The 24,817-nt window shown below is 39.7% G+C and overlaps 2 protein-coding genes across 5 annotated transcripts in view; one reads left to right on the top strand and one right to left on the bottom strand.

Moving 5' to 3' along the window:
- Positions 1-1,351: 1,351 nt before the first annotated feature.
- On the bottom strand, positions 1,352-4,755 carry LOC124287409 (complex I intermediate-associated protein 30, mitochondrial-like). Its single transcript, XM_046723944.1, has 4 exons — positions 4,657-4,755; positions 3,775-4,279; positions 2,220-2,405; positions 1,352-1,631 (listed from the first exon to the last, which is right to left on the bottom strand). The coding sequence occupies exons 2-4, from the start codon at positions 4,147-4,149 to the stop codon at positions 1,407-1,409; spliced, it is 786 nt and encodes a 261-aa protein (XP_046579900.1). The 5' UTR covers positions 4,150-4,279; positions 4,657-4,755; the 3' UTR covers positions 1,352-1,406.
- Positions 4,756-5,090: 335 nt separating this feature from the next.
- Positions 5,091-24,817, top strand: part of LOC124287433 (nephrocystin-1-like) — a 45,774-nt gene continuing 26,047 nt past the window's right edge. For 3 of the 4 annotated variants that reach the window (XM_046723983.1, XM_046723981.1, XM_046723982.1), the window contains exons 1-12: positions 5,091-5,237; positions 7,437-7,525; positions 7,990-8,050; positions 8,306-8,380; positions 9,799-9,860; positions 11,595-11,746; positions 12,082-12,208; positions 12,881-13,025; positions 13,343-13,437; positions 20,876-20,945; positions 23,332-23,368; positions 24,108-24,171. In XM_046723983.1, coding sequence (XP_046579939.1) covers positions 5,175-5,237; positions 7,437-7,525; positions 7,990-8,050; positions 8,306-8,380; positions 9,799-9,860; positions 11,595-11,746; positions 12,082-12,208; positions 12,881-13,025; positions 13,343-13,437; positions 20,876-20,945; positions 23,332-23,368; positions 24,108-24,171 — 1,040 coding nt within the window. In that variant the 5' untranslated portion in view covers positions 5,091-5,174. Of the gene's footprint in view, positions 5,238-7,436; positions 7,526-7,989; positions 8,051-8,305; positions 8,381-9,290; positions 9,367-9,798; positions 9,861-11,594; positions 11,747-12,081; positions 12,209-12,880; positions 13,026-13,342; positions 13,438-20,875; positions 20,946-23,331; positions 23,369-24,107; positions 24,172-24,817 lie in introns of those variants that run through there. The other variant, XM_046723985.1, reaches the window with a different exon arrangement.

Below are 24,817 nucleotides of genomic sequence, written 5' to 3'. Positions count from 1 at the left end.
TCCCTGCTTTGTTTATTCCTGCTTGTCGTAAGAGGCTACCAACGGGATTGGGTGGTCAGGCTCTACGATTTGGTTGACACATGTCATCATATCCCAACTGCGTAGATTGATGCTCAAGCTGGTCCAGACTTGATTATTTACAGATGCCGCCATATAGCTGGAATATTGCTGAATGTGGTGTCAAACTAAACTCACGCACTTGTTGTTAGGGCACTTGCAGCCTAGTTTTCTACAGTGTCGATATTCACTTTGTAGAGTTGTGTTCCTCGGGTGTAACAGAGACCCTTGATTGTGGTTTCAATCAAAGATTTGCTCCTCATAAATATTGTGGTTTGTCAGCACTTCCCCTCTGCTTGTGGATTTCATCATTGCTTCACTTGTGGCTTTCTCCTACATCAAGCAGACATGCCAAGATACTGAAATAAAGGCTGAAGTGGATTTGAAATCTTGTTTCTCCCATCTCATTGCTGATAGAGTGGACATTCATAGGGATTAAATGTAATGGGTATTTCAGTGACCATCCTGGGCAGTGGGAATTGAAGTTGACCTGTTTCCAGTCTGTACCAAAACCTTCTTTCACTTGCATTAGATTTTTGTCCACTTAGGTTTATTTGCTGTTAGTTGAACTTATTGTGCTGTAAGAATTTGCCCGAACTTACACCCCAGACTACTGAATAAAGGCCAGACTATGTTAGGTCCTGTGGTGAATGGACAAATTCTAGTAGCAATAATCTTGCCTGCTGTAACTGGTGTCAGTCAATATTTTAGTATTGATATCAAGCAATGTCCATACATCTTGCTTCGCTGATCCTCAACTGGACTATGCATTATTATGTTTTGTTTGTGTCACAAATCAATGATTTCAGGTTATGGTGATTTAATTATGCACATATTTATGAAGTTGATTTATCTTGAAATTGACATATTCTATGGAGTGAAACAATGACTAAACTGCATGGCAAGTCAGGTGATTGTGACAGAATACTTGTGGGAATAGCACCTGTGCTCTTCCCCTGCAGCTGACGATTTACATATTTATCCAAATCCTCAGTCATGCATTCTCTTACAGAACGACATGAAACTGAAACTTATGTAGTCTGACACCCTGTTAATCTAAAGAGTTCCTCTTCTGGACTATTACTGCAAAGAATGTTTTCTTGTATGTTTTGTATATTTATAGATTGTGTATGAAGTGTGCAGTAGGATTGTAAGTGCTTGAAAACAGGATTGTGTTGTTTTGTTAGTTATATGTCATGAAATCTTTCCTAATTCTGATTTGTAACAGTCACACAGACACCCACCAATAATTTCTGTACTTCTTGATAATGAAATAAAAATGACAAACAAGTTGTAAATGTTATTTCAAAATATTTCACATGATTTTTTCCAAACACGAAACAAGTTTCTCATGTACCCACATGAGCTGGATTTGCCTCATACATTTCATAAGCAAATTCTTCATAGTGGTTCTCATCATACATGAGTCCAATATAGTCTATCTCGAGGGAGAAGGGCCCCTCGTTGCCGTCCCCTATACTCAGGCCCATGGTCGACACATTGGTCAGCTGTATTGGCTCCTGCTTATCTTGGATTCGGCCTTTGCTGGTCAGGTAGAACTTGGAGAAAGGAATCTGAAGTACATGAGAGGTGCATAATAGTTATAATAGAAACACTGACACTGTGTATACCACACATGCTGAAAGTGTGTGTTCACATTTCTCAACTCCATGGGGATAATATACCATCATTCATTTTATTTTGTATAAATGGGTGAACATACATACATACTGCGCCACTAACAAAATTCATCTGAAGTTAACATAATGCATTTACACTATTTTTTCAACACCGTATCAATGAAAATACAAAGGTTAAATAGCGTATCGTTATCAACATTGGTGAACAAGTAGATCAGTATATACATATTTGGGTGGAAATAATAATAGGCTGGGGATAATAGAACCTAAGTACATGCCGTCAATCTGCATTCTCATTACCATCTCCTGCTGGGTACCCATTAAGCCTGTCTGGTATTTCTGACTAACTGCATTTCTTCACAATGTTTACAAACAAGACAACAGCTAAAAGAGAAAAGCTTGGGAGTTTGTTCATAAAACAATGCTTCAGAATGGTCCGTGTACTGTCCCTTTAGTTTAATAGCAGGACTGCAGCTGTCTAGAAGTCATTACAGTGTGTGCTGTACTTTAAAACTAACCAACCTTAGCAACCTGCCAGTATGGCCCACCTCTGGTGAAGAGGCCATAGTTATACTGATCATTCCAGCCAACGTCAAAGGTTCGATTCATGTGAATGTTGATCATATAGGTGCGCCCATCCCCACGAACTCGCATCACCAAACAGTTGAAAATAGACCAGTCATAGGAGACCTTTCTCTTGAATGACTTCTGTAAAACAAACAGCCATAAAGTTGTAGCAGTGATTGTTCCTTATCAGTGTTTTGTTGTACGACTATATCACAGAGGTACTTGAAGCATGCATCAAACACTAGAGAGCCAGTAAAGTATCCCTTTGTAGTAATAGTACAGTAATCATGGCACATTCTAAGACTCCAGAATCTTGTCACTTGAAAGTATATTCTTGTTAACAAAATACTTACAGTAATAGGTTCGGTGCATCATTAATGCAACATTTCAACAAAGGCTGGTTATTGACGGTGAAGAGTTATATTAATTAATTAAATTAATAATTTTTGAAAATGAAATGTTTGGTTTCCATTATTTCCTTGATCCTCACCATGCTCACATGGGTTTAACATGACTTCTTTTCAGAAAGTGGATACAGTCTTTGAGTGAGTGAGTTTAGTTTAACGCCACACTCAGCAATATTCCAGCTATATGGCGGCGGTCTGTAAATAGTCAAGTCTGGACCAGACAATCCAGTGATGAACAGCATAAGCATCGATCTGCGCAATTGGGAATCGATGACGTGTCAACCAAGTCAGCGAGCCTGACCACCCGATCCCGTTAGTCGCCTCTTACGACAAGCATAGTCGCCTTTTGTGGCAAGCATGGGTTGCTTAAGACCTATTCTACCCCGGATCTTCACGGGTCCTTATACAGTCTTTGACCATGTTATAGTTCTAAAAACCTGTCTAAACCTATGACTGGAGTATACTATGAGGATCAAGAAAATCTTAACATCTGCAATGAAGTGTTCGCTTCTGTCATCACTAAAGCGGCTAAGCCTCTCATTGATTCAAAGACCATGAAACAAAAATCCCAGTCAAGTCTGCAATATTTAGGTTTCTTTACTTTCTGAAAATGAAGAGATTCTCCTGGTTCCTCTGTATTAAAGTGAGTGAGTTTAGTTGTACACGCACTCAGCAATATTCCAGCGATATGGCGGTGGTCTGGAAATAATCGAGTCTGGACCAGACAATCCAGTGATCAACAACATGAGCATTGATCTGCGTAATGGGGAACCGATGACATGTATCAACCAAGTCAGCGAGCCTGACCACCCGATCCCGTTAGTCGCCTCTTACGACAAGCATGGGTTACTGAAGGTTCATTCTAACCCAGACCCTCACGGGTGTATTAAATATGAAAAGACACTGGAGTCAGTGAGCATAGTTTTACCCCCCTTGTAGCAATATTCCATCAATATCACAGCAGAGGACTTCAGAAATGGGCTCCACAGTTTGTATCCTTTTGAGGAATAAAACCAGGGTCTTTGGTGTGATGAGTGAATGGTTTAACCACAAGGCTACCCCATCACCACACATTAAACTAACAATACCACATAATTACTTACAAAGCTACTGGGAGAACGTATCCCAGCATACCCACTACGCTTCTGAATGCCGTCCTTCATCACTTCTTGTGATAAATACCCATGAAACATTGCAGTATTGTTTGTACTAAGCACTAATGAGGCTTTGCTCAGTCCCTCGTTGTTGTCATGATCAGTGGTCACCATCCACTTGTCAATGTCCTCCCTGGTATTCATCTTCCACTCGTATGTGTAGTCTCCGTCTTGCACATCGACAAACGGATCAGCATAACATTTCTCTTTTACTTCCTGTCCAAACAATTTGATTTCTTGTTTCAGTCCTTTCATGCCCTCTTTTAGGAGGGTTTTGTGTGACGGCAATGGTTTTCCATAACCCGACTTTTTTGTCTGGTTCATAAATTCCTACTTTAGTCCGTGAAGGATTAAAGTACACACATGGTGGTAAGGATAACAGTTTCTGATTATGCACTAATACTTGTCTTGTGAGAAAACCTGCCATCTTGTTGGACAGGCTAGCACTCCTAATCTGAAAAAGGTAAAAAGTCATCTTGAGGCAACTTACATTCATTTTCCCATGAAACTCATGTTTTAAGGGGTTCAAATTACTAGTACGAATATTAATTTTTAAGCTTAAGACGCTGTTCCAGATCATTAGCCACGTAATCACCATCACAGGGACTTGCAATGCAAAAGACTGGCATCAAGAATAAAACCGCGTACATATGACAATATATACCGGTAACCAGTTGTTTTTTACCGTAAAAACTAAAGATGATCGAACATTGGACAACGTAAATAACAACGCAATATCAATCTCTTCAAAAAGCAATATTGCTTAAGAACGCATACAAAGACACCAAAGACTGTCACACATCACATACAATGAATTAAAATATCATATACCCAACGTGGGACGTAATTTAGTAAAGTGCAGTACTCCCAAGTGGTTTCATGACCTTCTTGTGGAATAATATAAACTAGTCCCACATTTCACGCGCGCTGCGCTTGAGGGTTCCTCACAGCGTAAGACTTGCACCCGTCTATACTATAATGTATATACTATTTTTAAACTTACAGCAGCGCATGCAGCGTGGTTGTTCGTCTAGTGATTCCTACTTACAAGACGGGGCCTATTATACGTAATGTCATCAATAAATATTTGTATGTAATTAACATTATAGAAATGGTTATGCCATTGATTCAGTTGATATATATGTTCTGACATGTAATTTCGTTTCTTACATTTTCGAAATAACGTTGTACATAATATAGTGTGCCCAAAACAAATGATAACATTTATTCGGAGAACCTCACGGAAAGAGCGCCCCCTACAAACATTGTTGAAATATGGCGGCGGTGTTCCTGATCTGAAATATAAATGACAGTGATTTCTTGGGTGCTTACATACAGTTAACTTCAAAATGCCAAAACAATTAGGACCATTACCTAAGGCAACGAAAGAAGCAGATGCCTTGAAGAAGAGGGTAACTTGTCATGCTGTTTTTTAAAGGAGCAGTATTTCTTTTTATCTCTGTTGTCAAGCAAGATACACGATGAATTCTCACTCAATTTCACATAAATTGATGTGTATTTTGCGAATAATGTAATGATGCTAATGCATCACGATTACCACTACGCAAACTTTCTCCTGACATTTTGTACATGAGTTAAAAATTCATTCAGAGCTGTGTTCGGTTCTCATCACAGTGTAAGGGATATTAAGAAACAACTCAGCTTCGAAACGTGTTGTGACATGCTATCTAATATCATTAGAAAAATTAGAATGTTCCAATCCGAAGTAGAGGTTGACGATATTGTACATTAACAGACAGACATGGAGAGAGATTTCTAAATTGGTTTCCGTAATCCATTTCAATGTGAATAAAATATGTTCATACATTGCAGACTTCTTTAGAGTGATGAACATGTGCAGGCTACACATATGCTAAAGCAGATAAATATATATCAGGGGCGGGTACAGCATTTAGAGAAGGGGTGTGTGTGTGTGTGTGTGCACGCTCTTGAGAAAGGGGGATGCACACTTCATTTTCACATGCGTTTCAATTGTCATTTAATAAACTTTCAGGACAGGGGTGGAGGTGGGGTATCAGCCTATGTATATGTTTTTAGTTGCTTTACAGATTTTAATGAAAAATCCCTAAGAAGTGGGGAAAATGTGATTGAGATTGTTTTTAGTTTTCTCCTGGAAATATGGGATAAGGGACACTACAAATTGTTTAATGTGGCAATGCAAACCTGAAGAACCAAAGCAGGAACACTGTTTAGACTCCAGAGAGTTATTGCCTTCACTGTCAGCCCAGTCAGTTACAGTCACCTATCCACATTTGTTTCTGTGTTCATGATCTGATGATGATCATTGAAGATCCGGGTTAGAAATGGTCTTCAGTAACCCATGCTTGCCGTAAGAGGCGACTAACGGGATCAGGTGGTCAGGCTTGCTGACTTGGTTGACACATGTCATCATGTGCCAATTGCGAAGATTGATGCTCATGATGTTGATCACTGGATTGTTTGGTCCAGACTCAATTATTTACAGACCGCTGCCATATAGCTGGAATACTGTGGAGTGCAGTGTTAAACAACCAACAAACCAACCAACCAATCTAAGTTCATGACAGCCTGAACATTGTGTATCCTGTCAAGAACTTACATTCACAGATCTTTCATATCTCTTGCAAAGTGAAACATCTTAAATTTGTAGTTTTATTGTCAGGTTAAATTAAGAGGGCACTGAGAAAACTACCAGTTAAACTGCCCTGTGCCTCTGAAAAAAGTAAGAATTGAACTGCCTTGTGTCTTTGCTTGTGCAAGTTTAACATCTAGAATCCAGTTAGAAAAGCATGTCTGTCCGAAGAGTGACAAACATTGGTGATAAGACTTCATGTCCTCTAACAATAATGTATGGGATAATTGACCTGTAGAGGAGTGTCTAAGTAAAATTTATACATGATCATTAGTTTAATTAATCCTTTCAAACAAATAAGGTTTCTTTGGGTTTCTATAGAAAACTCTTTTTTCATTTTTAAACATTCATATTTCAGTTAGCCTTAGATTATTATTCCAGTTAGCGAAATATGGATAATTTTAACTTATAGATAGTTCCTCAAATACAGAGTGAAAGAGTGTTGATGCAAAAAACTAAACAAACTCACTGATTCCCTGAATGTCAAAATTTCAACTTTCTCAGTTTCTGCTATTTTAGGTCCTGAATTCAAACTCGATCACAAAGATGATAATAGACACACATACATTTTCTTTAATACTTGATTAAGATGATGTCTCTTTGCTTTTGAGTTCTAAATAAGACTGACACAATTACTATTAACTGTATAGAGACCATGCATATCATGATCCCAGTGCAAGCAGTAATCATGTTATGGTTATCAAAGTATAAAATGCATTTCAATATCTTGTGCCTATTGACCCTAATGATGTATGGAAGACATAATCTGGACTAAGTGATCCAAATGGCTGTTGAATATGAATAACAACTGCATGCATGAGTCATTAAAGCTCACACCATCAATCACTGGTTTGAGTTGCCATGTTTTATTGTTACAGGCAGCTGTCATAAAGTTGATGTAACTAGAGCTATGGAACAACATTCACTCACTATCATAGAATGTCTTGTCTTTACGTGTGTTTTATTGATTGACAAACAGGTTGAAAAGCTGGTGAAGGAAAGTAACAAGACTCTTGATAACACCAAACTGAAAGACAAGGAAGAAAAGTTGAGACAGCTGTACAAAAAGTAGGTGACAAGTTTGTTGGAGTTGAATTTGTACCTGGTAACATCCTGATGTAGGACATGTTCCAAGTCACAGTCTTGTATATATTATTATATGTTACTTGATATGATACTTAATATCATATCTGGGAAATATTAGATTTGTTCATTTGTTTGTTCATTCTTAGAACTGTGAAGCTGCAATAGTAATTACAGTAATCCCTCGCCATAACGCGGGTCTTGGGGTACATGGATGACAACCCCCCCCGTGTTATTAGACACCTGCATTATAGTAACTATTACATAACGCATTATTGCAAGGGATGACTGTACTTGCTAATTAATCATGATGGTGAAGACATCACATTTGAGCAAAGGAACATTGTAACATTGGAGTTAATAACTCTTTTGTATGTCATCAAAATCATTAAGCTGTAACTTTGCACACTGATGCAACCTTTGTTGATAAAAGAGTATCTCCATTTCAGCTGTTTTGACTTGAAACAAGAAGTTTCTCCATTGCTAAACATTGTAAAGGAGCTCAAAGAGGTAACCTTTGTTAATAAACATACTTAGCACAATGAGTAATAAATATCGTCATGACAAAATGGTTACCTAGTATGAAAGGTAAAGCTCAGCCATATCAGAACCTCAGTAATTGTTTGGTTTTAACATATTTTTATTTACAAATAAATCTGGATTGGTAGTTGTGTCAGTAATTGTTTCACAGGTTGCTTGACACCAAGCATTAATGTGTTTTATTTGAGGTATCTTTATACATGGTTTGTGTTAATTATTTTCTAGGAGGATGAGCCCAGCAAAGTGAAGAACTATGCAAATAAAAAAACCTTTGAAACAAAGCGTTTGGAAGTATGGCAGGTAAGGAGATAATTTTCCTGTTTTCAGGGATTGATTTACAACAGAAATTTGACACCTGGCCAAGAACTAAACTAATGGTCTGAAAAATAGTTTTCTAGTTTCAAACATTCACAGATATTAATAATTTGACTACAAAACTAATTCATTCAAATGGCAGTGAGTATATGATTCATCCTTTGACAATATATGTAAAGAATGGATAAGATGGAAACACAGTCAATTCTTTCCTTCAGTAAGATGATGATATTTATTGAAAAACGTTGTTATGGTTGTTTTTGTGTTATAATTTCAGTGTTCAAGTTCATGGTTGAGTACATCAAAGCAACTCTTATGTTTACACACATCCTAAATGTCAATGATAGTGCTGCATTTACATCGTTACTTTGATAAAGTAGTGAATTTTTTGTAAAGCCATAGTTTTCCACTTGTCTCAGACCCAGCTGAGCCGGAGGCGATGACAAAGCTGCAGCCAGATGAGAATGAAGAACAGTATCTCAAGTAAGTCTTACTGTATATCATTGCTCTCCCTTGTTTATCAGTCTGTTAATAGCATTGGTCCAGCATACCTCCATGATTTGATAACACTGTACAAACCTGAAAGATCTCTCGCTCAGCGATCAACTCTTGCTAGTTATTCCTGTGTGCAAACTCAAAACCTTTGGTGCAAATTCATTTTCTCATGCTGCTGCCACTCTCTAACTCTCTACCATCGGATCTTAAAACCTCTCCATCACTCCCAGTCTTTAAGTCCAAGCTCAAAACTCACCTCTTCAAGAAATATCTATGATCGCCAACTTTCCTGTACATAGAACCTGTATATATGTAATTGTTTCACAGGTTGCTTGACACCAAGCATTAATGTGTTTTATTTGAGGGTATCTTTATACATGGTTTGTGTTAATTATTTTCTAGGAGGATGAGCCCAGCAAAGTGAAGAACTATGCAAATAAAAAACCTTTGAAACAAAGCGTTTGGAAGTATGGCAGGTAAGGAGATAATTTTCCTGTTTTCAGGGATTGATTTACAACAGAAATTTGACACCTGGCCAAGAACTAAACTAATGGTCTGAAAAATAGTTTTCTAGTTTCAAACATTCACAGATATTAATAATTTGACTACAAAACTAATTCATTCAAATGGCAGTGAGTATATGATTCATCCTTTGACAATATATGTAAAGAATGGATAAGATGGAAACACAGTCAATTCTTTCCTTCAGTAAGATGATGATATTTATTGAAAAACGTTGTTATGGTTGTTTTTGTGTTATAATTTCAGTGTTCAAGATCATGGTTGAGTACATCAAGCAACTCTTATGTTTACACACATCCTAAATGTCAATGATAGTGCTGCATTTACATCGTTACTTTGATAAAGTAGTGAATTTTTGTAAAGCCATAGTTTTCCACTTGTCTCAGACCCAGCTGAGCGAGACGATGACAAAGCTGCAGCCAGATGAGAATGAAGAACAGTATCTCAAGTAAGTCTTACTGTATATCATTGCTCTCCCTTGTTTATCAGTCTGTTAATAGCATTGGTCCAGCATACCTCCATGATTTGATAACACTGTACAAACCTGAAACATCTCTCCGCTCCAGCGATCAACTCTTGCTAGTTATTCCTGTGTGCAAACTCAAAACCTTTGGTGCAAATTCATTTTCTCATGCTGCTGCCACTCTCTGGAACTCTCTACCATCGGATCTTAAAACCTCTCCATCACTCCCAGTCTTTAAGTCCAAGCTCAAAACTCACCTCTTCAAGAAATATCTATGACGTCAACTTTCCTGTACATAGAACCTGTATATATGTTATGCGCTTAGAGCATGTCCCTGGGTGATGTGGATGAGGCGCTATAAAAGTACTCTTATTATTATTATTATTATTATTATTATTATCAGGTATCTTTATACTTAAGTGGATAGACGTTTGTTGTGTTCCTTCAGTTACGTATCAATTTGATAGGATAGTCTAATGGTTAGAACATTCACTTGTCACCCAGCATGGTTGTAATTCTGACTGTACAAAGCCTATTTCTGGTGATTCCTTGAAGTTGTTGGAATATTGCTGCCAGTGGCATAAAACCATACTACCTCACCACCCCACTCATGTAGTTGTCATTATTCCACATAATTACAGCTTTAAATGTACGGGATATTGTTCTTATGTGTATATATTGATGGATATATTCCTCGAACAAGATAACTGCCTGATGTTATACTGGTAACCTTTTTGGTTGTAATTACGATATTTGCATGTCATTTTCATTCTTTATTTGTCATTTAACACCACACTCTGCAATATTCCAGCTATTTGGTGGCGGTCTGTAAATAATGACAATACAATGATCAACAGCATGAGTATCGATCTATGCATTTGGGATACGATGACATGTGTCAACCAAGTTACTTCTATCGCATTAGACACCTTTTGACAAGCATGGGTTGCTGAAGACCAATTCTAACCTAGATATTCACTGGTCATTTGCTGTAGTACGAACATTGCACCAAATTTCTTTAAAGTTAATTCATTGGGTATTGTTTAACTGAATCACAGGTAGAATTGTGAAAAATGTGCATACAGCTGATTGCTAGTTTCCAGTTTCTGAGAACATTCACCCATGAAGATCCAGTATGCTTGGCATACTAACGGGATTGGGTTGTCAGGCTCGCTGACATGGTTCACACATCAACGTATCCCAAATTCGTAGATTGATGTTTATGCTGTTGATCAATTGATTGTCTGGTGTAGACTCGATTGGTACAGACCGCCGCCATATAGCTGGAATATTGCTGAGTGCGGTGTAAAATTGAACTCACCCACCCACTCATACTCACTCACAGTATTTAAAACTTTGCCTAGCAGAACAGGTGTTGCTTTGGGCAGCGCAGTGAGAATAGCGCTGAACACAAGTAAAATCTGTCAAAGTAGTAATAAGCAAATTGTATTCCGTGAAGAAACAACACATCCGTATTTTGACACTTTTAAAGTTAGTGTTTTGTTTCCGTTTAATTGAACGCTTAAAAGAAAATACTAAAACACACTAAGTATTATAAGTGAATAAACTGTTATAGAGATTATGTTAATCCAAATTGATCATGCTACATATATAAAAATGTGATACAGTATGTACAGTGTGCCAAATAAAGAATGGGAGTCAAGATGACCTTGTCATTACCCTCATGTCATAATTAAAGACAGAGAAATCCCTTTCTAGGAAGATGCGTCGCGAGGCGGGGGAGGTAAGTGAGGAAGAGGAGGAAGGTGAAGAGGAGGAGGTTGAGGAGGAGGAGGATGCAGAGGAAGAGGAGGAGGAAGAAGAAGAGGAGGAAGAGTCTGAAGCTAAAGTCAAACCCACTGATAAAAAGGGTAGAGATATTTGTTTGTGTTCAGAAGAAGATGAATTGTTTCGTAGAAAATATTGCTTATAAAACATATCTGACTCTTCCTAAAGAAACATCAGCCCTGGGCCCAGTTCCTGCTCAAAGCTTACTACTTTGAGTATTGGATTTAAAGGGGGTTAAATTGTTTTGTGGAATCCCAACCATGTTTTAAGCTCACTACTTTATTATACTTGATTATTTTAGAGTGAGAAATACTCAGTGACAGTCCAACGTTTACTCTTTTTGTCTTTTTAAACTCAAGTATATTACAAAACCTCTGGGCATACCAATATTGATGTGAGTGTGAAACAATTTGCCTAGATAAACCCACAGCTGCCAAAACAAAAGTAGATGAAGAGGAAGAGGAAGATGATGAAGATGAATATGAGGAAGAAGAGGAGGAGGAAGATGAAGAGGAGGAAGAAGAAACCAAACCATCTCAACAAAAGTACTGAAACCTATGCTCTATGATCTTTGTACAGATATGGTTCGGGAGTAAACCTGGTCTCTGGCCATGGGGGTCCATTTTCATGTCACCCAGGCCATACAAATGGAAACTGAAGTAAACAAAGTGTCAGCGACCACTGGTTTTACTTGGTCCAGATTTGACCATGTACCACTCAGTGGACATATGTTCAGATGCATCTTTGTGGGAAGCCCTTCTTGCATACCTCAAATCTCCATGTCACTTTTATTAGGGTCATTGACTGTCAACACCTTTGTCATGAGGTTCATCAGATATCTATGCCATGGGCTTGTTTTGACTGTGCCTGACTATGACCTGTTGTGGTGTAACTGAAATACTGTTTCATTATTAGCTTCCTCTAGACAACAACTCCACTATTTTAAATAATTTGTTGTTTAACATCACATTTAGCAGCATTGCCACTATATCATAGTGGCCTGTCAATGCTTGTGTCAAAACTAGGCAAACCAGTGCCCGTCATAGTAACAGAGAACCATGCCAGTGGGATAAGATGACATACAATCAGTGAAGTCACCTTGCATAACCGTATCCATTTAGTCTCATTGTAGGACATTAATTCTCATGGAAATAGCTTTTGATCATGAATTTGTGTCTAGTGGTAGTCACACATCGGTATTATCTGTTTGTGTACAGGAATGCAAAGGTAGCCAAGAAAACAGAAGAAGATGAAGAAGAAGAAGAGGATGAGGAAGATGAAGATGATGAAGAAGATGATGATGATGATGATGATGAGGATGAGGATGGAGGAACAAAAGCAACCATAGAGACGACACCCTCTGTGAGTAACGTCAGAGTGTTGTCACAGCTACAGCATCACCTTACATGTTAGACTGGGGCGGTGGGGTAGCCCAGTGGTTAAAGCGTTCACTCGTCACCCCGAAGACCTGGGTTCCCACTTAGGTTCAATATGTGAAGCCCATTTCGGGTGTCCTCCACCATGATATTGCTGGAATATTGCTAAAAACTGGTGTAAAACTAAACTCACTCACTCACTACATGTTAGACTTGTATAAAGTGTCTGAAAATGGCCCCCACTCAGCCACCCACTCACCCTGCTTACTCCACGTGTGATTAAACACAAAGTGTTACTTCCAGATGCGGCAGTTTGTAGCTGTGGAGGACTATGCTGGTGAAGAAGAGGGAGATCTTGGATTCAAGAAAGGTGACATCCTCACCATCATTGAGACAAGGTAGTTGGAAAACATCATGTGTCATCTGTTGGTTATTCATTCGAGATTGTACCGAACTTCCAACCTTTAGTAACTAGCAGTTTTCCTTGTGTGTTGAATACAGAGTATACAAGTGGTATAAGTATTTGACCCCCCGTTGTCATGGTTAGCATTGGGTAAGTGTGAGCAATATATTGTATTAGTGAATATAGCTTCACGAAATAATTGTATTGCTTCATACTATGTATATATGTAGTGGTCATATTTTTCCTTATCCTGACTCATGCTTATTGCTTGTCTTCTTCTTCTTTGCGAACATAGTGGAACACGTGTATTTCCCTATTGAAGTTCCCTTCAATAAAAAATCACTAATTAGAACTCACAACGAGTTACCTCCCTTCCACAAGCGCGGGAACGAGGGCGCCACCTCCACCCATGTGCCTCACTCTCTCCTTCTTCGCCCAGTGAGCAAGACGTGAGAGCACCTGTGTCTCCCTGCACACTATATCCTTTATTTATATTTAGTTTGTTACCTCTTATATTCATCTATAGAGGTGTAACTAGTATCCTTATTCAACATGCATTGATAATTGTTCGTGTTTCTGCTGCTTGATTCACGGTTCACCTTGTTTGCTCAGCAGTTTGCGTTAATAAAAATCTGCACTGTTTGTAAATTACTCTGCTACCGATCCGCATTTAAGATGCCCTAGTTGCATATCTCCATGCTCTATTGTTTCACGCTCTAAATTATGTATTAATTTGTCTAATTCTGCCTTTGATAAATTCCGTCTTGTGACGGATGGCAGATAGATCTCGGAAACAATCTTCAGTCATGGCTAATAGATCGGAGTCAGATATATCCTGAGTTACCTTCGGGGGATAAGCGTGGGACGCAGTCCGCTATATCCTAGAAGCGACCTGCATCCCAGGACGTTCCTTCATCACAATCTAAGACTAGAAGAGCTTCCACTTCGTCTCAACGTACGCTCCGAACCCCCAGGTCTACAGCTTCGTCAAAAGGGAAATCCACGAAGGCTACTAAAAAACTTTGCTTCTGATATTCAGAATTATGTTTATATGATGATGACATTCCGATTATCATTCCAGATGTACGTTATAAGAAGTGACCGGTATCGGCTACCGTCACTTCAGCGCAGATCAACATGCAACCAGAGATGCCTACGCTGACGCCGGAGATTATAACTGAGGGTCCCGTCACTATCACAGAGAGGACACCCTCAACGCCAGCGCAGACCATCCCAGACGACCTGGTCAACCAAATCATGAGACTGATGGAGGACCGTTACGGTTTACAGAGGCCCCAGAGCCACGGGCCTCAGAGCCCAACCCATAATAAGTCATACAGGGCCCCAGAGCCCACAAACGCGCCTCCGCGAAGGGCAATCCAGCCCGTAGCGAACACTTCGCTAAGGAAGTCCCAGGCCGCCTCCTCGAAGGAGCTAGAGCCTCACCAGTTGCGAGGGACATCGCGGAGGAGAAGCGCTGTGCCGAGCCCACACCCTGTAGAACACAGAGGTCGTTCGCAAAGCAAGCGCTCATATATTGAACCTCTGCGAAGGAGCTAGAGCCTCACCAGTTGCGAGGGACATCGCGGAGGAGGAGCGCTTCGCCGAGCCCACACCCTGTAGAACACAGAGGTCGCTTCAAGGCAAGCGCTCATATATTGAGCGGACTCTAGACCCTTCGCTAAGGAAGTCCCAGGTCAGCCCGGCGAGGAGCTAGAGCCTCACCAGTTCTGCGTAATGACATCGCTGGAGGAGGAGCGCTTCGCCGAGCCCACACCCTGTAGAACACAGAGGTCGCTTCAAGCAAGCAAGCTCATATATTGATTGGACTCTGACTCGATACTTTCGCTGGAAGGTCGCTAAGGCTAAGTGGCTCCAAGTCTACTTCACCCAGAAGATCTAGAAGGATACTTACTTCGAGAGCTAAGTCCCGGCGTCACCGAGGAAGTCTGCTCCAAGGTCTCCATATACTAGCCACTCGCCATATATAGCCACTGCCAGTCCGCTCAAGACATCGCATGAGTTGTCTATCAACTGTATGCCATATGCCGCCTACAAGCCTACGCTGAAGACAATTGCACAGGCTGTTTACAACACAGAACGCCGCTGTATTATTTTATCAACAGATGAAGAGCCTAATTAAGGATCTTCAAGCCGACTACCTACATCAAGGGCATCAACAACGCTTCGTTTGAGATCTTCACAGGAATCAACTTTTCCGTATAGATTGCTAGGTATGCAATCCTGGACTACGATACGATTATCTACATGCGACCATTACGCTAGATCTGCAGACAATTCAATAACGAAATTGAACAGCAGCCTTGTTACAGCGTAGTATAACTCATAATCGTCAACGATTTCTGAGAAGAAATATGTACAACAAGTTCAGCTTTAATTCTACAATTATGACGATACATTCATGTATACAGTCTACAAGCTGACAACTTGCAAGTTTTATTGAACCTTTATATAAGGAAGTCGAATTATCTTCAAGACTGAAGTTACTTTCACGACAGCCAGGAAAATAACCTACCCAGCATTAATATTACAGAGCGAGGTATTTCGCCCCGGAGGTTCGCCCGTTTACCATTAACCCTTGAAACACGTGGTCACTCGGGTAACTTCGGGAAGCTACGGTGAAGACCGACGATTGTTCTAATATCAACGACGGCACTATATTATACAAGGTTCCTTTTCCTGCTACACCGGTGACATCACAGCGCGGGTACTCTACAGAATCAAAATGCCTTGTTCTGATTGGACCGCAATGGACAACGCCCTACGCAGAGGTCGATCATAGTTCACAGTTCAAGACTTAGGTTGCAAGTGACAACAATATATCAGTGAACGAGCAAGCCTCCTTACAGTCCAGCTAATCTGAACCTTCATGATTGGGCTGCCTTCTTGAGGTTAGAGACCTCCCCTGTCAAGTAAGGACGAGGGCACGGCAGTAGAAAGTTCAACGATGGCAGTCACACCTGGTTGTGCACCTACATCGTCAAGGACTTCGCAGCAAATTTACCTAGACGACGGGATACAAGTGGATCCAAATCCACAGCGTCTCAGACTACAGTTGAATTTCATCATCAAGCTACTAACACAACTAGATGGTTAGTAAACCTACCTAAGTTGGACCTAGAACCTTCGCAAGATCTGCTAATTCTAGGTTTTTGATTTGTAACGGCGCAGAATCGTATAATTGTACCGGAGGACCATGGATCAAGATCCAACAGTCAATTCCACAAGCCTTACTCTCTCCGCTACCACTACGACAGTGGCAGAGTCTGTTGGGGTTACGCACTTCAGCTCAAGACATGACAGGCAGAGGCAGACTACAATTACATCCCTTACAAGTCATCATCAATTCAAGATCTAGACGAATCTCTACCGCTCAATTTATCGGGTTCAGGTCAAACCTCATCTACTATGGTGGACCAAGAGATCGAATGTTTGAATAGATCGCCTCGCTAATAGAGCTGGAATCGATAACACTTCTCACGTAGATGTGTCACTACAAGGTTGGGGAGCCCATCTTGCCAACAGGACGGCATCAGGGCTATGAGCAATCAAGAGAGCAAATTACACATAAATCTGCTAGAGATGCAAGCAGTGTTAAACGCCTTAATGCACTGGAGCAACTTACTACAGTATACCCAGTGGATGATTCACACAGTCAATTCGACAGTGGCGTTTTTATGTGAACAAACTAAGCTCAACCAGGTCCCCTAACCTATCGACTCTATGTTTTCAATTGTTCGATTTAATCGACAATCTCAACATACATGTCAGAGCATATCACATTCCAGGAGCAAAGAATGTGATAGCAGACGCTCTCTCTCGGCCACACATACCATCGCCGACAGAATGAATGCTCCATACAGAGATATTCATTCAAATTATCAAGGAAATAGGAACTCCACTAATAGACCTATTTGCCACTCGATTCAACAAACAACTGACACATTCGTATCGCCAGTTCCAGACCCACTAGCATTGGCAACAGACGCACTAAGCATATCGTGGGAAGGTCTCAACGCGTACGCTTTTCCGCCACCAGCGTTAATCTCACAAGTTTACTCAAAATCAGTCAAACGCAGAGCCTCCATCTGAATTTGGTCACGCCTACTGACCAGCGCAGAACGGTTTCCAACTCTTATTCAAGAAATCGGACAACCAATACTACATCTTACTGAGTGCTCGAATCTGTTAATACATCCGCATCGAAAGCCAGAAATATTCCAACTTCACATATGGATTGTATCAAGGCGCGTCTGAATAACAGGTTATTCAGCCAGAGCCGCAAAGCAGTCTAGCTTGCCCCGCGTAACTCAACTTGCAACTTATAATGATGACAAATGGCACAGTTTTGTCAATTATGCTGCAAAGAAAGGATTTACAGCTAGATATGCTACTCATCCTCAAGTGGCTGACTACTTATGTTATCTACGCCAGACTAAGATTTTAAAAGGCTCAACTTGTCCACCTATCTTGCAGCAATAGCTCTGTCATAACTGAGAACGGGCATCAAGTTAACCTTAACCCAGTTACTCGCCTTTGCTACGAGCTTTCCGATTGGAGGATTAAAACGGAAGTTTCACGCCCAACTTGGGATCTGAATATAGTGCTCAACACCTCACAAGTGAGGTTTATGAAGACGCTTTGATGATATACTTGGACCCCATGATACGATGAATCTATCACGATGGCCAGTAAGAGCACTGAAAATATATCTCCACCGAGCCAAACAGGAGGGAAAAATTCAAGAGATTTATTTCCTCTATCAACAAGCTACGAGACTGAAGTCTCACGTACTACTATCTCCTTTTTGATCAGAACTGTCATACTACGTGCCTACAAGACTGCAGGACTCGACCCTCCAAGAGCTTCTAATCCTCATGATATTAGAGCGCTAACATCTACACTTGATCTACACGGCAAGTGCTATTGAAATACCATAATGGAGGGTTATTTCTGGAGATCCGATATGGTGTTTGCCAACCACTATCTGAGAGATATCACCACCAAGGACGTCTCAGGTATCCACCAATTCGGTCCCATGTTCCTCGCACAACAGTTGACAGTTCCTCAGAGAAGATAAGTCAATCTTACAGATTTCTACTTATCTTATAACAGTACTAAATAGCTACATGCTATATATAGTTTGCTTAAGTTCTTTTATTATCTTAAGCTCAGTACTATGGTTATTATATCATACAATATATAAGCTAACAACTCTACGGAGTTTGTTATTATATATTCAGCTTAAGTTAATCATATCTTAAGCTCAGTACTATGGTTACATTATAAATGTATTAGCTAACAAACTCTACAGAGTTTTTATTATTATATATGTAGCTATATCTTAAGCACAGTAATTATCATATCATAAAAATTAAGCAACAAACTCTATTATATATATTTAGCTCATATATCATAAATTATATATATTAGCTAACAAACTCTACAGAGTTTTTGCTATTATATATTTATTCATATCTTAAGCTCAGTACTATGTTTATATCATATAAGTTTCATCATATCTTATCCCCATAGCATTATGGTTACATTATAACATGTATTAGCTAACAAACTCTGGTGCCTTTTGGTAGTTTTGGAGTTTTTTTTGCTATTATTATATGTAGCTTAAGAACTCTATTCATATCTTAAAACTCAGTACTATGTTTATATCATATATTTCCTTGGCAGTATATTAGCCTGAAATTGGTAAACTCTAAAGCTTTTTTGCTATTATATATTTATACTTTAGCTTAAAGTTTCATCATATCTTAAGCATTATGGTTACATTATAAAATGTATTAGCTAACAAACTCTACGGAGTTTTGCTATTATATACATAGCTTAAGTTTAACCATATCTTAAGCTCAGTACTATGTTTATATCATATAAGTATATTAGCTAACAAACTCTAAAGAGTTTTTTGCTATTATATATTTAGCTTAAGATTCATTATATCTTAAGCATTATGGTTACATTATAAAATGTATTAGCTAACAAACTCTACGGAGTTTTGCTATTATATATATAGCTTAAGTTTAATCATATCTTAAGCTCAGTACTATGTTTATATCATAAAAGTATATTAGCTAATAAACTCTAAGGAGTTTTTGCTATTTTATATTTAGCTTAAGTTTAATCTCAGTACTATGTTTATATCATAAAAGTATTTTAGCTAACAAAATCTAAGGAGTTTATGCTATCATATTAACAAGCTTAAGTCTATTAGTCTTAAGCATTGTATTAATGTTATATATACTTTTATCATAATAAGTAAATTGTAATAACCTTTATATGGCAGCTGATAAGTTAGCAGCAGGAATTCATCAGTTCAGTGCCTTTATGAAGTTCCCATAGGGTTATTACAATCATCACAGTTCAAATCACTAATTATTAAAATCCAAAGTATTATATATTCCCACCTCCTTTTCCGTCGGATTCTACAAGCAATAAGCATGAGTCAGGATAAGGAAAAATATGTAATTTTTAGAGTAAAATTGATATTTTATACTTATCCTGACTCATGAGGTAAGCCCTCCCATCCTCCCCACATAACACTTTGGATTTCCCTGAAAATTCAAATGTTGGGCTCAGTATATGAGGAGTGGGTGAGGCACATGGGTGGATGTGGCGCCCTCGTTCCCGCGCTTGTGGAAGGGAGGTAACTCGTGGTGAGTTCTAATTAGTGATTTTTTATTGAAGGGAACTTCAATAGGGAAATACACGTGTTCCACTATGTTCGCAAAGAAGAAGAAGACAAGCAATAAGCATGAGTCAGGATAAGTCGAAAATATCAATTTTACTCTAAAAATTACATAATTATTTGAAATTAAGGCATATTTGGATAGTGATATATCCATGCTCTACAGTATGTATATGAGTTTTAAGCACCGCCCCCATGGTGTAGTGGATAGATCGTTCGATCCCCATCCGCGTCATACCAAAAGACGTGAAAATATCGTACTTGTTGGTCTCTTCCTGTGGCATTAATGAATACAACAGGACTGGTTGGCTCAGAGTCAGTATAATGTGTCTGAGTGGGGTATTCATGCTTAACTGCAGCATGGTATCTCAGTGTGCTAGGACAAGCAGCCACACATACACACACATGCATGTCATCATATGAGCGAAATATTCCTAAGTAAAACCCAATTTCACCTCGCCTCATGAGTTTTGATTGTACTATAAAGGATAATGACACCTTGAGTGTACTATAAGGGATCTTGATTACACCTTGACTATACTATAAGGGGTTGTATGTGTAATGTGTGTTGGGTTGTAGTACATTCCAGAACTGTGTCTAAAAATAGCACAGTGTAAATATAGAGCTGACCAGTGCCCCTGCTGAATGTCAACAGATATAATGTATTACACTTGGAACATTGTTACACAATGAAAGTGAAAATGTGTTTCAGGGATGATGGATGGTGGGTGGCTGAGAACAGTGATGGAGAGAAAGGCCTTGTCCCCTCTACATACTTACAGGTAGGCCAGGCTGCTTAGCTTTCTTGGTCAGCATGCAGTCAGTGTTCATTCTGGTTGCCAAACAACACAGGGCCTTTGGTTGATGTTCAGAAAGGGGGTTACCAAAGAAGCATGGGTAACAGACAACCACTTCACTAGCAGTATCAGTCTGAAAGGATGAACCGGATACTGACTTGATGCACAGTGGGATTTCTTGTATACTAAGATCTTACTATGTCATGATTCCACTCTGTAGAATGAACACTGACATGGTACAACAAAACAATGTATATTTTAGGACATCTTACTTTGTTGTCTTTTTATCATTCACATCTTGATATCATTGTTTAACTTTTGATGTTATATCACAGGGTTCCCACAGGCTTGGAAAAGCCTGAAATTTGGATGTTTTACACTAAAAAGGCGCTAAATTCGTTTAAGCATTGAAATGCCGTAATTGCCATTGATTTACCAACCCCCCCCCCCAAAAAGGCCCTATATTTACGTCTTGCGTTATGATTTTACAGGAAACTAATCCAAATAAAAATACCTTGCAATGACAGTGGGTGCTAATCAATCTCCTTTGCAAGCAAAACTTTCCCAGTGCAGCGATGAAGCTAAGAGTTATTTCCCTCCGATGATCAGTCCCACATTTGACCAACCTCGTGTAATTCATCTACTTATGTGTTATATGTTTCTATAGTTCCTTGAAAAGCCCCTAAAAATGGCCTTAAATTTGATTGCTGATAATTTGTATGAACACTGTATTGTTATTCATCTTAATTGTTAAGTTTTAAATTTCCATAGTGCCCCTGAAAATCAGCTGTGAATGTGATGCGTGATGTGTGTATGTCCCAGGTGCCTCTATGTTGGATGCAGTTGCAGTAACTAGGTCCTTAGTGCCCTACTGTATGTTGTTCAGGTGGCTCTATGTGGGATGCAGTAACTAGGTCCTAAGTGCCCTAATGTATGTTGTTCAGGTGGCTCTATGTGGGATGGAGTAACTAGGTCCTAAGTGCCCTACTGTATGTTGTTCAGGTGGCTCTATGTGGGATGCAGTAACTAGGTCCTAAGTGCCCTACTGTATGTTGTTCAGGTGGCTCTATGTGGGATGTGGGATGTATGTTGTTCAGGTGCCTCTATGTGGGATGGAGTAACTAGGTCCTAAGTGCCCTAATGTATGTTGTTCAGGTGCCTCTATGTGGGATGGAGTAACTAGGTCCTAAGTGCCCTACTGTATGTTGTTCAGGTGGCTCTATGTGGGATGCAGTAACCCTAGGTCCTAAAGTGCCCTAATGAATGTTGTTCAGGTGGCTCTATGTGGGATGCAGTAACCTAGGTCCTAAGTGCCCTAATGTGGGATGTTGTTCAGGTGGCTCTATGTGGGATGCAGTAACTAGTGCCCTCCTCTAAGTGCCCTAATGTATGTTGTTCAGGTGGCTCTATGTGGGATGGAGTAACTAGGTCCTAAGTGCCCTAATGGTGGCTATGTTGTTCAGGTGGCTCTATGTGGGATGGAGTAACTAGGTCCCAAGTGCCCTAATGTAACTGGTCCTGTTTAGTTCAGGTGGCTCTATGTGGGATGCAGTAACTAGGTCCTAAGTGCCCTAATGAATGTTGTTCAGGTGGCTCTATGTGGGATGCAGTAACTAGGTCCTAAGTGCCCTAATGTATGTTGTTCAGGTGGCTCTATGTGGGATGGAGTAACTAGGTCCCAAGTCCCTAAGTGCCTCTAATGTATGCCCTAGAATTGTTCAGGGTGGCTCTATGCTGCTATGTGGGATGCAGTAACTAGGTCCTAAGTGCCCTAATGTATGTTGTTCAGGTGCCTCTATGTGGGATGCAGTAACTAGGTCCTAAGTGCCCTAATGTATGTTGTTCAGGTGCCTCTATGTGGGATGGAGTAACTAGGTCCTAAGTGCCCTACTGTATGTTGTTCAGGTGGCTCTATGTGGGATGCAGTAACTAGGTCCTAAGTGCCCTAATGAATGTTGTTCAGGTGGCTCTATGTGGGATGCAGTAACTAGGTCCTAAGTGCCCTAATGTATGTTGTTCAGGTGCCTCTATGTGGGATGCAGTAACTAGGTCCTAAGTGCCCTAATGTATGTTGTTCAGATGGCTTATTTGTTAGTTGCTTGACATCTGACCTTCATAATGTCAACCATTGGTTTGTCTGACCAACTCAGGCTTGCTGTGATACAGCTAGAATATTAATGGAGGTATTGAAGACAAAGAAACTATTCAAAAACATTTCATACTTGTACTGTAACTTGTATGTTTAGTAGATAATACTTTTATAAGAGGTTGCTACCTGGGTGTCACAATTTCATTCTTCTGAAAGTTGGAATTAGTATCTGTCATGCTAGATGTTTATCTGTTTGTATAATGTAAGCTGTATTGTTTACAGATGCACAATAAGTTCAAGTCTGTCCAGCAAGACGATGGTAAGTCAGGATGATTATGATAATTATTATGTATCTCTCATATATCTTACATTTTCTCTGGAAGTTGGAAACAAACCCTAACTTCCAACTCTTCAAACCAACATAATACTTCCTGATCTGGTTACTGATATAGTAGAAGGGAAGGGTTGGACAGCAGAGTTATTTCCCTTGGATGTGACAGAACGCTATGTGGTCTGAATCCCAGTTTACTTTGATCGTTTCAAGGTTTGTCAGCATCATACCTGTGCTTTTGGGTTCATCAATGTATAAAAGCGCTAAGATCTGCATCACTTTGAGATTTCCTCTCCCGTCAAACTGATACAGCATGATGTTAATTAAATATTGGTCACACTGGTGTTAAAGGCAGCACATTCAGTATGCTGCCATCAGTTGCAGATCGAGGTATTTTCGTATCAAGTGAGTTCCACGGATGCATCATCTGAGATTACACAATTTGCTGTGTAGAAAAGGACTTCCAGAAACATAGGAATTGAATCCCAGAATTTCCTGATTATGTTTCTAGGTTGGTCAGTACCATTCCTGTACTTCCAGGTTTCATCAAACATAGTCAACATCCATAACGTGCATCACTGTGAGTTTTCATCCTTCCTAAAGCTGACATCCAGTGATATGAAATATTGTTCAAGGCAGTGTATATCTCACTCATTCACTTGTCACACTGTCCGATAGTTACCAAAACTTAAAGTATTAAAACTAATGTACTATGATGTTATCACAGAGGAAGACGAGGAAGAAGAAGATGAAGATGCTGCTGATGGTGAGGAGAAACCCAAATCAGCCAGGTGAGTAGTTGGATTTGACCTCTTTGATAAAGGGGGCGGTGGGGGTAGCCTGGTGGTTAAAGCGTTGGCTCGTCACGCTGAAGACCCGGGTTCGAATCTCCACATGGGTACTATGTGTGAAGCCCATTTCTGGTGTCCCCCGCCGTGATGTTGCTGGAATATTGCTAAAAGCGGCGTAAAACCAAAAATCAGTCAGTCAGTCTTTGATAAAGTGTTGCCCATAGCAAAACTCAAAGAGACTCGAGATTTCTTTGATATGCTGTGATCTGACTGATCAAAGGATTCATTCAAATCACAATATGTTGCTTCGGGTTTAGCATCCTCAATTTCAAATTAATTTTAGGAGTTTAAAATCAGCCACACTCAAAGTCAAACTGAGTTGATTTAGAAGATCGTATTGTTCATCATTCCTGTCACGCACAAGCAAAGAAGGACATATAAACGTCTTTTGTGGCCTCATGGTCAAAGATGTAGCTATTATGATCACTGATCTGAGACCAGGCCCAAGTACAATCCTGGTCTATCAAAGATATGCTCTTGCTTAGGGCTTCACCATTTGTGATAATGTGCCCCCCTGCCACAAGATGTGATGACACCACTGTAGAAGGTCTGTAGAATCCTGAGCAAACTGCCCAATCCAAATGGA

Source organism: Haliotis rubra, unplaced genomic scaffold, assembly GCF_003918875.1.
Source record: "Haliotis rubra isolate DU_JTF1 unplaced genomic scaffold, ASM391887v1 Scf40, whole genome shotgun sequence".
Taxonomy (NCBI): Eukaryota; Metazoa; Mollusca; class Gastropoda; order Lepetellida; family Haliotidae; genus Haliotis; species Haliotis rubra.
The sequence above is the reverse complement of the archived record's forward strand: the minus strand, read 5'-3'. Positions and strand labels throughout refer to the sequence as shown.